This window comes from Pleurodeles waltl, chromosome 1_2 (genome assembly GCF_031143425.1).
Source record: "Pleurodeles waltl isolate 20211129_DDA chromosome 1_2, aPleWal1.hap1.20221129, whole genome shotgun sequence".
Classification (NCBI taxonomy): Eukaryota; Metazoa; Chordata; class Amphibia; order Caudata; family Salamandridae; genus Pleurodeles; species Pleurodeles waltl.
In genome coordinates, this window is record NC_090437.1 from 67,635,685 (window position 1) to 67,650,025 (window position 14,341).

The window sequence follows — 14,341 nt, forward strand, 5'->3', positions numbered from 1 at the left end:
CTCTCCTTAAAATGCGGCATTCCATGGAAGATACCCTGCTCGGCCATTATTTTTCCCTATTGTTTTTTTATGACACAATAGGACATTAACAAGTCCCCAGAGGTTATTGTACTAACTTCTTCTGTGCTCAAAGCTCGCGTACCAAAAGTAATTTGGGGGGGGGGGGGGGGGGGGGACCTTAATTCTTCTGCATATATTAACTAAAGACAAGAACATTATCTGTTGATGGTGTCCATGCCCACATATTTTCAAAAAATATTTTGGTACACAAAATGCTTGAATGATAAAAGAATTTACGTAATAAGCTATTAAGTAACAATGATTAACTAAGTTGCATTGTTGTCTCATCTAGAAATAATGAGTTATTTGAATTTGATTAAATCAACCAGTTAACTTTCTCCTTGATCATACGTATGATTGCTAACCAGAATGCGCTGGCATTTTTTTTTTTTTTTCCCTTATTTATTTTTAGACAATTAGGTTATAATTAACACAACTGAGAACAGTATTGTTTTATGCCACCACCCCACAACAGCTCCAGTTACTACTGTGTCTACTTCCAATACCTCAAGTTTTCCCTCTTCAATCTGTGCGACTCCAAGCAAAAAGTTTAGGTAGTCACTCACCCCTTTCCCAACCCCTCTTAGTTTGGGACACGCTCCAAATAGTGTTGCGGGCATTTCATATCTGTCCACAACCTCTGATGTGCAGTTCAGTATCAAGTTTGCCCATTTTCTCAATGTCTTGTACAGGTGAAGAACACCCTATTCAACGTTGTGACCTGCACCAATATGAAGGCCACTCAGATCGCCACTTCTCATTGGTAGGGCAGGGCATCACTTCAATCTGTGTCCCCAGTTTCTTTCAGGCCCACCCAGCATGATTTCAGAGCCGTCATGGTGGTTAGTACATTATGTATCAGGTTTTTTTTTCCCTTCCCGAGGAGTGCTGTCAGTAAATCCAAGTTCAACAAAGGAATCACCCTCAACTGGAAAATTCTCAGGACTAGAAGCTTGTAATAAATGTCTAAAGAGCCAATACTGAAAAATCCCGAGAGCTTATATTCCTCCGGCATTTGTACGCAGGACTGTAGGCATCTGAACCTTGTACATTTTCCAAGGTGGAGAGTCCCACTGTGTACCGGTATTTAAACCCTTGTAACTTCCCCCAGCAGCCTCAGCCTACCGCTTGCCCAGAGAGGAATAAATTCAGTTGAAGTACCCTCCTAATTCAATATCTTTGCAGCTAGCCTCCATGCCCTAATTGTTGACTTGGACTGTTTGGGTGAACTTCAATGCCTAGGACCGTCCTACAGCGCTGCTTTGCAACCCTAGATACCCACAGTAGATCTATCAACTCCAACTGATGGAACACTCATTAGATTTCCTGTAACAAGACTGACTATATTGAACCTGATCTAATGGACTGAACATATCTTTTAAGGAGCGAAAGCACTTGAGGGACAGTTTGGAACCGATGTTGTTCTGTCACAAATTTCAACCATTCATGGCTACAACAGTAGCAGCAGTATGTGTCTTGGGCTTAGCCAGCAAGTATAATAAACTTTTCCACTCCCTGCTGCCCAGCCTTTAGCCTATTACTGCATTGAGCGCAACATGACTTCACAGAAAACCACAGTCCTAAGTAGCCTTATTTTCTGGCCTGCCTTAAATGTGAAAGAAGAGGATTGGATGTAGCAACTAATAAAACCAAGTCTTGCGATCGGCTCATGCTACACAGACGGAAGAACAAGCATTTGCAATGCAATGGGTTTCACATTTACTCGAGTTAGAGCTATTAGTGCTGTAAATTCCTAACTGGACTTTTCTTGCGACATAAGCAAGCCAATTCAAAGTGCCACGGCTGCCATGAGCGCGAAGGAGAGACACAAAAGGAAAAAGAAAGTTCGCTCACAGTCAAACGTATCGGCAAATGTGCAATTACCCATGTAACAGGGTCGATAGCACAAAATCGTCCCAAAGAGGGACAAACGTAAAGAATTTACCAAGGATGAAAAAGATTTTTGAAAGAAAGGCCCATGAACGAGTGATAGTGGTGGGCATGTAGTCTGCGTGGCTAAAGCCTGCAGATAGATTACAACACATCAGAGCACTTGCGCGCTCAACCTAAAAACTGAGAAATGGAAACTTCAATAAGCTCTTCAGTTTGCCTCCGTGAAGACTTATGTCAACCGTGCTGTGAAATTATCGGCTCTAAATTATTAGATACTTTTTTTTAATCCCATGCTTCCAATAAGGAATTCTAGCAAAATTTATTTTAGTATTATCACAAAAACTACTAAATACAACCAGCAATGCAGGGCTCGCAAATGGCGCAACTAAAGTGTTAATAAAGAAAGGGAACATCTCTAGGTCCAGCGCGAGGTTTCAAATGGAATAAGTGTTTCAGTAAGTATAGGTGCATCACTGAATTAAACTCTTACCTGATGTTGTTTACACAATCTTCGTGGGCTTCAGAAAGTGTTTTAATGTGCTTTGAAGATAATGGGTCGAAAAGCAATACTTCGGTCTGCTCACAGGCAACAGTCAGCACAGATCTAATGGAGGGATAAAGACATGAAAAACATGTAACATTTCTACTAAAGAAAAAAAAAGTTCTATGCACACCAGACAAACTCTCATATAAGCCTGTGTATTTTAATAACTAAATGAATCCCCACAAAGAATGATTCACAATTCCAAAATATGATAATTCACCCAATATTTTGTAAGGACTACACAACAATAAAACAATATTTTCTGCAAATACAAATTGTACATTGTATTTGGTAAACTAACGACTCAGGTTAGCGTTTAAAAGGGAAATACATTTTTCACATTGATGCACATTTAAGGCAATGCTATTTATTTTTAACAAACTCTGCTTTCCTAAAAATATTTGTATTTTTTGTTGGGCACAGTTTGCCTCGTGTCTTGATTCAAGCAATGTAACTTACCGATCTCTAGATAAGATTGAAAGTTTCTTCATCTAAGCCTCATTCACACTCCCCCCTCGTGTAACAAGGTATTCACATAATCTTTCATCTTTAAATAACGATAGCTTGCATTGCAATAAAACATGTTGACAAATGGAAATTTTTGGAAACAAAACCGAGACTACTTCTGCATATTCAGCTGATGTATCTGTGCCTCTGATAGACTTGGTGGAATGTGCAGTCCACAAATGAGCTTTACTCGGAAAACATGGATCCCATTCCGATCTCCAGGAGAACTGACCGAAACCTCCTCAGCTCATTAGTACAGCGAGAAAGCGAGAATCTGGAGGTTTCACGGTTAGTTTCTCAAAGCTGAATGACCTTCCCCAATACCTACACATTTGATGAGCCTCGATAAGCCACACAAGCGAGAAACCCTGGCAAACATCTGAGAGGTCGGGAAAATACCATCATGTTAACGGATCCATACCAGGCATTTCCATATCTGAAGACACCCTTGACAACAGCCGCACATTACAGTGTGGTAATTAAAGGTAAAACCACCTAGTGTTTATAGAACCTATGCCAGCAACACCTATTTGCATCACTGTGGAAAACTGACACTACCCTCTCGTCTATTCAGCACCTTCCCTGCCTCTAAGTGGGGCGATGCCAGCTCTGCATTACATTTTTCTAAACAAACAGAAAATAATTAGTATGCTTTCCACGCAGTCTCGTACTGAAGTAAACAAAAAAGTGACAGCTGAAATTCTTGAATTAATGTCAGACACTGGTAATTACTTGGGACATCCCAGTCCAATGTTATTTTGCACACCATACCACCTCAGTTTGGACCCAGGCATATGCAAATCAGTCTTTAACCATCTTCAGTAGGAACAGTACAACCCAAAATGTTAAGCCATGTCCTCATTAATCTGTAACACAAGCAACTCAAGACAGTTTTCACCTGAATGGGGCTAGTCAGTCAGGTGCCGCTTGGTTCTAGTGACACAGTGAGGACACAGCCCACATCTGGACATATTCATCGCACTAAAGGCTCTGTACTAAAGTTTACTCAAAAAAAGGAATGGATGGAACACCTGAAGTAATCTTAGCCACTTGTAATTATTTAGGCTGCATATCAGTCCATTGTTATTTTGCACACCATACCATCTCATTTTGGACCCAGCCATATGCATATCAACAATGACTTGGAATTAGGGCCCCAGCAACAGACAGTATTCATTAACTGACAAGGATTCCATTAATCACCTTGTTTGTGGTTGGTGCTCTATGTGCTGGAGGCATGCCCAGACTTGGGCCATGTACTCACTGTGCCGTAGGACTCAAGCTTTACCCTACCCTACGAGCCCTTGGAAGAGCGAACCGGTCTGGGGTTGCTTTGATCCCCTCTGGAGAGGGGCCTCACCTGGCAGAGTGAGAAGGCATTCCAATGAGGAGCAGGGTCGGTACTGATTGGTATAACGTGGACCTTTGTCTAGCATGGCAAGTGAAATATAGTGGACTGGAATGCGACCTGGAGGGATTGCAAATGGCCGAGATTAATTTAAGCATTCCATCCATCGCCATGCTGTTCTACAGAGAGCTGGCACTGGCCATGGACACAGTCTGCAAACAATGAAGATTATGTAAAACCAACCAAGGTTTAACCCACCCCGTCGGACCACCCTCGCAAAGTCAGATTATAGTGGAAAACTCTAGTGTCATGAGTAGCCAATATCAAAATAACTTCTCAGGTGCAAGGGTTTTTCTTTCTTTTTTTTTTTAACTACTCAGGATTGAGTAACCCCATACAGGGAACTTACCGAGTGAGTTGCATCGTGCACTGCCTCTCAGACAGATGATGGTATTTGTCCATTAGTTGCAAGGGTCTTGATCATAACCCTTAAGACATGATACTTAGTTCAAAGGCCCTTAACTAGGAGGATCTTAATAAAAACCCTTCTAACATGAGGGTCTCAGACGGATGCCTCAGACTAACAACACATTAAAGTCCCATAGACAAAGTTAACATAAGAATCACCTTGGAGCTTTCTTTAAGCTGTTTTTTTTTTATGTCCAGTCTAATAGACAGCTCCAACAGCCTGCTTGAAAAAGACCCAATATTGCCTTGGAGTCCTGCCACTGGTTACCACGGGTTGGCTTTATTGTCACTCGTTTGCTTGCTGCTTATTCGATTGCCTGCCTAGCTCTTGTTTGTATCTCTCCTTAAGCACAGGCTCTTTACCATTCATATGCGTGGACAGCCTGTTTAATTCTCAAGACGATACGAGGGAACTTTTTTTTTTTTTTACTTTAGTTCAGACTGCTCTCATGTAAACTGAGAGCCGACTGAATACAGCCAATGTCAGTTACTGCTGCCAGGACTCCCGATAAAGAGGCAAGTCCTGTGTCTCTTCCGCCTTTGGCAGTGTTCTAGCAGCCCCTGCCAGTGACCAACACAAAACACTTCCTCCTCTGTCCCCATGTTAATGTGAGAGGCAGGCCAGGGGCGATAATCTGTTTACGATGGAGGGCAATAAACCTGTAAAATTCTACCACAATGTTGAGGACTACAGAAAACTGCATTTCAGTCAGTGAAAATGAAACAATCCTTATTATTTTTTACTAGGCATCACCTTCTTTCTTCCATGAATATCAGGCATCGTTTTTACCATAGGGCATCACACACTGTATTTTTGAAAAACAGAAAGCTAGGCACATCCACATTTTCTGAAATTGCAAATCGTTAAGCCATTGCAATGTCTTGTGCACAAGAGTGCTGTTTGTTGACATAATCCCAATAACTGGGCTGATTTTATAATATTTTTTATAACCATTGTGCATCTTTCCAAATACGGATTAAAAATGGCATGCATGTTCAACAATGGTAATGCTCGTCTCTCGTTTGGCATGCAGCCTTTGGCAGTTACAATTAAGCTGAGAGACATCACAAACGCAGATATCCAAAAACAACACATAATGGTGCGCCAATGATGGCAATATTTCATGTCTTAGCCACATCCAAACTCTTTCTCTCGTATTTAACAAGCATTGGCAAAGCCAACAGGTCTCATTTATGCAAGAGCTAATGGCTTTGAAAATGTGTTTTAGCCATGTTGGTCACCAGCGTGGCTGCTGTTCGGCATGGTTAAAAGTTAATGGCTAGGAAGAGAGTAGTGGAGTGTTGTAGAGTGGAATGGCAAGCAGTGGAGCATTATTGTGCCCTGGAGTGGCATAGTGTGGAGTCACATAGAGTCATACACTTGAGTGGCACAGAGTAGAGTGGACTGGTGTAGAATGCACTGACGCAGGGTGTTGCAGAGTGCAGTGGCGTAGAGTAGAGGGGCACAGAGTGGCGTAGAGTGCAGTGGTGTAGAGTGACAGAGTGGTACAGACTGTAGTGCCATAAAGTTGAGTAATGTAGAGTGCAGTGGCATATGCAGTGGTGCGGAGTAGATTAGAGTGACTACAGTGGATTGGCATAGAATGCAGGGGCATAGAGTGCAGTGTTACAGAGTAAAGTGCATTGGCATAGAGTGTACTGACACAGTGTAGTGTTGCAGACTGCCGTAGAGTACAGCAGCGAAGAGTGGAGTTGTGCAGAGTAGATTAGAGTGGTCTAGACTGGAGTGATGTAGAGTGCAGTGGCAAAAAGTTCAGTGGTGTAGAGTGGCTAAAAGTGCATTGGCGTAGAGTGGTACAGGGTAGAGATGAGTAGCACAAAGTGGCACAGAGTGGAGTAACAGAGTGGAGCAGAGTGGTATGGAGTAGTGCAGAGTGAAACTGCATAACGTGGAGTATTCATGGTGTGGTAGCACACTACCATTACAGACAACACATTTTCCATTGAAATTACCATTACGTTTGCACAGACATGCAGTTTTACTAATAAATCTATACAGTGAACAGACAAAAATGTTTGGAAATGGCACCACCCGCAGAAATGATTTATTTTGATTATATAAAAGGATTTGTTTCCAACACACTCCAGAAATAGCAAACATATGATTCGTTTGTGCTCCGAATTCTGATATATTATGAAATACTTACACAGTTCATTTAAATGTCATTGTGTGATAGAACAAAAATATTTTCTACCCCCAGTATCCAGCAAGATGGTCACCTGAATCCTCTCACTTTGAAGTCCGAGAAAGAAAAGTAAACAAGCTTCCTGGGAAGACAGCACGTGGCATTTGACCTCGGTCTTTTGAATGCACATCAAGCGTGACAAGACAAGAACAAGATTTACAGGCGTGTTTACAGAAAGGAAGCACTCAGAAGGATACTGTAAATAAGATTTTGGCAATGGAAGGATCAAACTCAAGCTGAACAGCCTAAAGCAAGTAAAGCCAGCAAATGGAAAGCAAGTAAATGCGAGTTCCAAGCCACAAAGCCAATGGCAAGCAACGAGCAAAATGCATTCCTAGGTAAACTTTATGAATGTCCCAAGATGGCTTTAGAAAACCAGACAGCTGCAGCCTAAGAAGTAAACCACATTCATCAAATAATCTCTCTAAACTATGAGCTGGTGTAATTTAGAACTCTAAATGCACATCTGACATGCAAGAGGCATTACTAACTGATACAACGCAATATAAATATGATTTCAACCACGAACACTGATGAACTGTACAACTCTAAACATGCAGTTAGGTTACCAATAGATAGGCAAGCTGAACATTTATGAAAATGAAAATTACTGACATATTAAGGACTCTCTCAGCAGAATACTGCTCACACTTGTGTATTGCGTGCACTTGAATAATGGTTCTCATTCTTTACCCAAGCCTGGTACAATATTTGCATTGTCGTAAAATTGTAAATTATTGCCATTTAAAAAAATTATCACTACTGGTGTTTCAGTCTAAACCTGTAAGTCTGGTGTTACGTGTCTGCATTCACTCAACCACACATCAATATACTCACACACTTACCTATTCATTCACCGATTAACAATGCACTCACTACTTTGTCCATCCCTTCACTCACACCACTGTCTCATTCTCACATTAACTTCTTCATTAAGCCACACGCACAATGTTACCAGGTATTGAAGAAATCACTTTAATTTATGAAATAGTGAAACCTATTAGTTTGGACAATGCGTGTTTTTCTTGTTGATGCAAAGCAAGCATTTAAAAAAATGTTAATGCTACTTCGCCATCAAGCATTGGCAAAGTCAGAACTTCACCTAACACCATTTTCAATGGCTCGACCCAATGGCTTTGCCAATGCTTGCTTGTTTTTGTTTTTTTAAAGTCTTAGTGCATTGAGGGTCTCCATATTTTGCTTCACTGCCCCTTAATACTACTGTTCACTACACTAAGCTGGGGCTACAGCCACATTAACAATACCATGGCAGAGTAGCACCTCCTTCCATTTTACTGTTGGCAATGTATGGTAAAATAATCCTTTCTAAGGCTAAATCGACACGAATGATGTAACTCCAATAGTTCTAGAATGTATATTTTTCACGACTTTCTTTTTAATAGATGTTATTAATTATTTCTGTTCATAATGCTTCCAGCTTGCCTTCCGACATGCCAATACACCATTATCGATTACAATGAACAGAACGCTGCATTTCCCCAAAATAAACATGTCCATCAACACTATCTATTTTGTGTGTAAAATAATATTTAGGCAACTGGTGTACACAGGTTAAAGGGTCCGTCTGAGCAAATGTTATTTACATTATTTTCCTTCGTATAAGTATTTTTACATTCGACTTGAGGAGGGTTTGTGACTACAGAGTCATCCCAACAAATACATCTCACGTTCGTGGTGAGAACATCCCACTGTGTTATACTTGAATATGTCTTATGTTTTCAGTGACTGCTTTTTGGGAATGTTACTTTTTCCTTCGTGGGCAAGCTCTGTGCCCCTCCTATATGCACCTGATAAGCGTCATTCAACATCCTGTTCGACACAGTAAACACGTCCTTCATTCTGACAGTGCCGTCCGACAGAGCTCTGAAGCAGTCGAGAAAACAGTTAAGAAATTCTGTTCCTTCAATTCTGCAAGCGCTTGACCACCGACATTTCACTTGAGCGCTATTTGGTATAGGGTACATCATTTACCAAGGCGCAGTCCAACTGAAGAAGAGAGTTGGGTTTCCTGGAACACAGTTTGTGGTTCAGAAACCTGAGACCTCTAAAAATACAAACCTCAGAAGGGTCTTGGGCAACTTGAAGTTATGAATCAAGTAGGCGCTACCCGAGTAAGAAACACATCAAACTTCGGATCCTTCCTTCCACCGCTTCTCTCCTCAGCCCTTAACTTTCCTCCTAAATGAAAAGCATTCTATTTCTTCTACTTCACTTCTGCACCAACATTTTAATGATGAAATCACACGATGCTTCTGCTGCTGCTGGCACTGAAACCTTCAGCACAACAGAAGACATGCACAGGCATGCGGAGAAACAGCGAAAAACCTGGAGGAAAACTTGACTCCTAATCAGAAAACAAGACAAGTTGAAGTGAACTCCGTTTATACTAAATAATGCTGACGAACTTAGTGTACCAGCGTTACTCGGCTACAGGCAGTCACTGCCATGAAAATACGTGAACTGTCACACTCCATGTGGTCCAGGAGCCTTTGTAAGGCTTGGTGAATGAAGGTCCCAGTATATAGCCTGCCAGAGTTTGGTAATCGCGCCTGGAAATATTTTCACATAATTTTAATAGACCGTAATAAGGGCAATTCATGCAGCCAAAAGATGCGTGCTTCTAATGTGTGTGTCCAGAGACTACAGGTATGAACGTACGTTACTAACAGGGAAAGTAAAATATAATTCTGGGGATAGGAAAAGAGATGTGAAAGACAACCAGATCTTTATTTGCATAAAATCAACAAAACAAGCCAAGTATCTTTCTAGGCTTTGTCCTTTATGTTACAAACTCCTTTCCGCCAAATCTGAACCTCAGGTGTAAACGTACTGTGCATCCAAAAGAAAGTATATTCCCCCCCCACATTTTTTTTTTTTTAAACAGTGGTGATTTTTGTTAAATTGTAACGCTTTGTGTCGGATTCCTATGTTGTGGAGGCGTGTGCGGAGTGTGTGGTGGCAGACGGTGTCAAAAGCTGCGTAAAGGTCTAGGAGGATGAGTGCGACGGTCTCGCCTTTATCGACTTTGGTCCTGATGTCGTCAGTGCATGCGATGAGGGCGGTTTCTGTGCTGTGATTCTTGCGGAACCCAGATTGTGAGGGGTCAAGGGTGTTGGTTGCTTCGAGGAAGTGGGATAGGCGAGTGTTGACTAATTTCTCTGCAACCTTGGCGGGGAACGGGAGGAGGGAGATGGGGCGGTAGTTGGAGAAGATCTTCGGGTCGGCTTTTTTTTTTTTTAGGAGAGCAGTAATTTCCGCGTGCTTCCAGGGGTCTGGGTAGGTGGCGGAGTCGAAAGAGGAGTTGATTATGTTGTAGAGTATGGGGGCGATGGTAGGGCTAGCTTTGTTGTAGATGCGGTGTGGACAGGGGTTGGAGGGGGAACCGGAGTGGATGGAGTTCATGTTTTTTTCGGTTTCTTCGTGTGTGGTAGGGGTCCATGTGGATAGTGTGGTGGGGGGGGGGTCTTGAGGGGTATGTGTGGTGGGTGTGTGTGATATGAAGCTGTTGTGGATGTCCAGGATTTTGTGGAGAAAGTGGTTGGAAAGGGCGTCACATAGGGGCTGTGTGTGTGTGTGTGTGGGGTCTATGTTGCTGGCTTTGGCAAGTTCGTTGATGATGGTGAAGAGTTCTTTGCTGTTTTGGGAGTTGCAGTCAAGGCATGTCTTGTAGTGATCTCTTTTGGCAGTGCGTATGAGTTGGTGATGGGTGCGAATGTTGGTTTTGAGTGTGGGGAAGTTGGTTGAGGAGGGATCTAGTCTCCATATTTTCTCAGCTTGGCGGCATTTGCGCTTGGAGTTCAGGGGTGAACCATTGGGTGTTCTTGATGTTGTGGGTGGTGATGTGTTTTCTGAGGGGTGCTAGGGTGTCTGCGCAGGTAGGGATCCATTTGGCGAGACGGTGTGCTCCTGCGTTGGGGTTGTTGGTGTGTGTGTGTGTGTGTGTGTGTGTGTGTGTGTGTGGGGGGGGGGGGGGGGTTATGGGCCAGTTGTGAGTTTAGTCGTTCTGTGGGGATCTTGTCCCAGATGCGGTAGGGTGTGGTGTGTTGATGGTAGTGTGTGGGGGGTTTGGTGAAGGAGAAGTAGGCGCAGCGGTGGTCTGTCCAGAGGAGTTCAGTGGTGTGGGTGTAGGCTATGTGTTGGCTTGAGGTGAAGATTGCGTCCAGCGTGTGTCCTGCTGAGTGGGTTGGTGCGGTGACCAGTTGTTTGAGTCCGAGGTTGTTGAGGTTGTCTATGAGGGAGGTAGTGTTGTGGTCTTGTGGGTTTTCTAAGTGAAAGTTGAAATCACCGAGGATGATGTAGTCCGTGGAGGTGAGGGCGTATGCGCTGATGCGGTCTGCGATGGTGTCGCAGAAGGCGGGGCGTGGTCCGGGTGGTCTGTAGTTTAGTGTACCTCGGAGGGTGGAATTGTTGTTGATGTGGATGAGGAAGTGCATGTGTTCAGTGTTGCAGATAGTGTCTTGGGAGCTGGTGGTGACTTTGATAGTGTCTCTGTGTAGGATGGCGACGCCTCCGCCTGGCTTGTTTAGGCGGTCTTTGTGTTGGAGTTTGTATCCCTTGGGGGTGGCTATGGCTATGTCGGGTTCTGAGGAGAGGTTGGTCCAGGTTTCCGTGAGGAAGGCGATGTCAGGTGAGTGTGTAGTGATGAGGTCCCAGAGTTCTATGGCATGTTTGTGAAGGGAGTGGATGTTGAGTAGCAGGCAGTTCAGGTCGTTGTGGTGGGTGGCGTTGGTGTGGTGCGTGAGGGTGTTGTTGTGGGGTGTGTTCTGGTTGGGGGTGTTTGTTGAGGGTGGGGTCACTATGGTTGGTGTGAGGTATGATGAGCAGGAAAAGTGGCAGGTGTAGCAGGTGAAGGGGCCATGAGTGTGTGTGGGGCTAGATGTGGTGCATGTGGGGTGGGGGCCTGGGTTGAGGGGGGTGTAGGTGTGTCTGGGAGGGCCAGGGGTTCTGGCTCTGGGCGCGGACGGGCTTGCCTTTGGTGCGCCAGCGCCGCGGCTGCCATAAGAGGAGGGGAGGGTGGGAGTGGCAGCTGGGAGGTGGGAGGGCCTGTCCTATGGGAGGGCTGGGGGCCGCAGGGGACGCAGCAGCGGGAAATTAGAAAGAACTGTGAGAGAAGAAGGGGGAGGGGGGCCGCAGGGGACGCATCGGCGGGAAAGAGAAAGAACGGTGAGAGAAGGAGGGGGGAGGCGCCGCAGGGGACGCAGCGGCAGGAAAGGGAAAGAAAGAACAGTGAGAGACGGAGGGGGGAGGTGGGAGGGGCCGCAGGGGACGCAGCGGCGGGAAAAGGCACAGAGGAAGCAGTGAGAATAGGAGGGGGGAGGCAGGAGGGGCCGCTGCGGCGGGAAAGGGCAAAGAAGGAAACGGTGAGAAAAGGAGGGGGGAGGCGGGAGGGGCTGCAGGGGACGCAGCGGCAGGGAAAAAAGCAAAAGGGAGCGGGAAAGGAGGTGGCGCGGAAGGCGGAGCGGGCAGCGACCTACCTGCAAGCAGGGTCAAAGGTTGCTCCCTGCTAGCGCACCGCGGCTGCCGTAAGAGGAGGGGAGGGTGGGGGTGGGAGTGCCAGCTGGGAGGCGGGAGGGCCTGTCCTATGAGAGGGCTGGGGGGTGGGGCCGCATGGTGACGCAGCGGCGGGAAAGGGAAAGAGAAAGAACGGTGAGAGAAGGAGGGGGAGGAAGGAACGGGAAAGAGAAAGAACGGTGAGAGAAGGAGGGGGAGGACACAGCTAAGACTGCCTGACGGAACCCTGACCTACCAGGATGAGTTGATCCGCCACCAATTTGAACAATTTTACTCAGATCTATACTCCACGGAGGAGGTCGATCCTACGGAAATAGAGGAGTATCCGGACTCCGCAGTGGTGGTACGACTCTCCCCTGTGAATAGTGTCACATTGGAGAATGACATTACACCTACGAAGGTTATGGCGGCTATACAACCCCTGAAGCCGAATAAGACTCCGGCCGCGGATGGTTTTGGGGCACAGTTCTATCTGTCATTAGGCACGCAGTTGGCTCCAATACTAGCCAGACTCTATAGTGCGCTGGGCCAGTTCTTCCCCCGCCCACCCACGATGCAATTGGGCATAGTGACAGTCGTTCGTGAACTGGGGAAAGACCGGCGGTGCTGCTCCTCTTACCGCCCCATAACTTTGCTCAACGTAGATGCAAAAATGTTTACGGGTGTCATAGCTTGAACCCACACATGCAACACCTGATAGACCCAGATCAGACTGGCTTCATCCCTGAACGGTCTTGTAGGGACAACACCAAGAGATTATGCCACCTGCTGGACAAGGTCCATCGAGCTGGAATCCTGGCACTTCTCCTCTCCATTGATGCGGAAAAGGCATCTGACTGTGTACAGTGGCAATACTTCCACACAGTTTTAAAGAGGACTGGGTTGGGACCTAGATTCCAAGGGTGGATTAGGTGCAATTATGATAAGCCTAGCGCGATGGTCGCGGTGAATGGTGGCCTGTCTCGGCAGTTCCCCATCCAACGGGGCACCCGGCAGGGATGCCCTCTTGCACCCTTATTATTCGCATTATACAAAGAACCCCTTGCTGAGCACATACTGCAACACCCAGACATTTCCGGAGTGCCAATGCGTGGTAGAATGCATAAAACAGCACTCTACGCTGACGATATGCTCCTCCATTTGACTCAGCCCCAGGCCTCTCTCCCTGGAGTCATGGCAGAATTGACGGCCTTTGGCAATGTATCAAGGTTTAAAATCAACCTCACTAAAGCCTCTATACTGAATTCACCACTCCGGAGGCTGAGAAGATTGCGTTGGAAGCTGCCCTCCCTATTCAGCGGACTGCGCAGGAGATTACGTACCTGGGCCTGTCCATTCTCCCCACGATAGCGGGCACAATAGACAGTAACTATAACCTGATTCTTGACACCGTTCGCTCCGACTTAGTCAAATGGAAGCCACACGGTCTTGCATGGCTGGGACGGCTAGCAGCGGTAAAAATGACACTCCTGCCTTAGATACTCTACCTCATGCAGACTGCCATTAAGGCCCCCACATACCCTCCTAGACAAAATGCAAACATTCATTTGGGACTTCATATGAGGCGGGAGGAGGGCCAGAATGTCAAGGCTTCAGGCATACTTGCCCCAAACTGAAAGTGGGCTGGGCATTCCGCATTTATTGAGTTATTATCGAGCTGCACAAATGCGCTATATGGTGTAATGGCAGCGACCCATGACAGAGAAATACTGGTGTTTTATAGACCAGGCGGTGGCAGGGATTCATATTTGGAAGGTGCCCTGGCTACCGAGGAAGCACAGA

At 45.5% G+C, this 14,341-nt stretch overlaps 1 protein-coding gene across 1 annotated transcript in view; it reads right to left on the bottom strand.

Annotated features, from left to right (window-relative positions):
- The window catches only part of DCAF10 (DDB1 and CUL4 associated factor 10), a 93,332-nt gene that overhangs the window by 56,220 nt on the left and 22,771 nt on the right, over positions 1-14,341 (bottom strand). Inside the window, exon 2 of the mRNA XM_069236423.1 lies at positions 2,444-2,557. Coding sequence (XP_069092524.1) covers positions 2,444-2,557 — 114 coding nt within the window. The remainder of the gene's footprint in view (positions 1-2,443; positions 2,558-14,341) is intronic.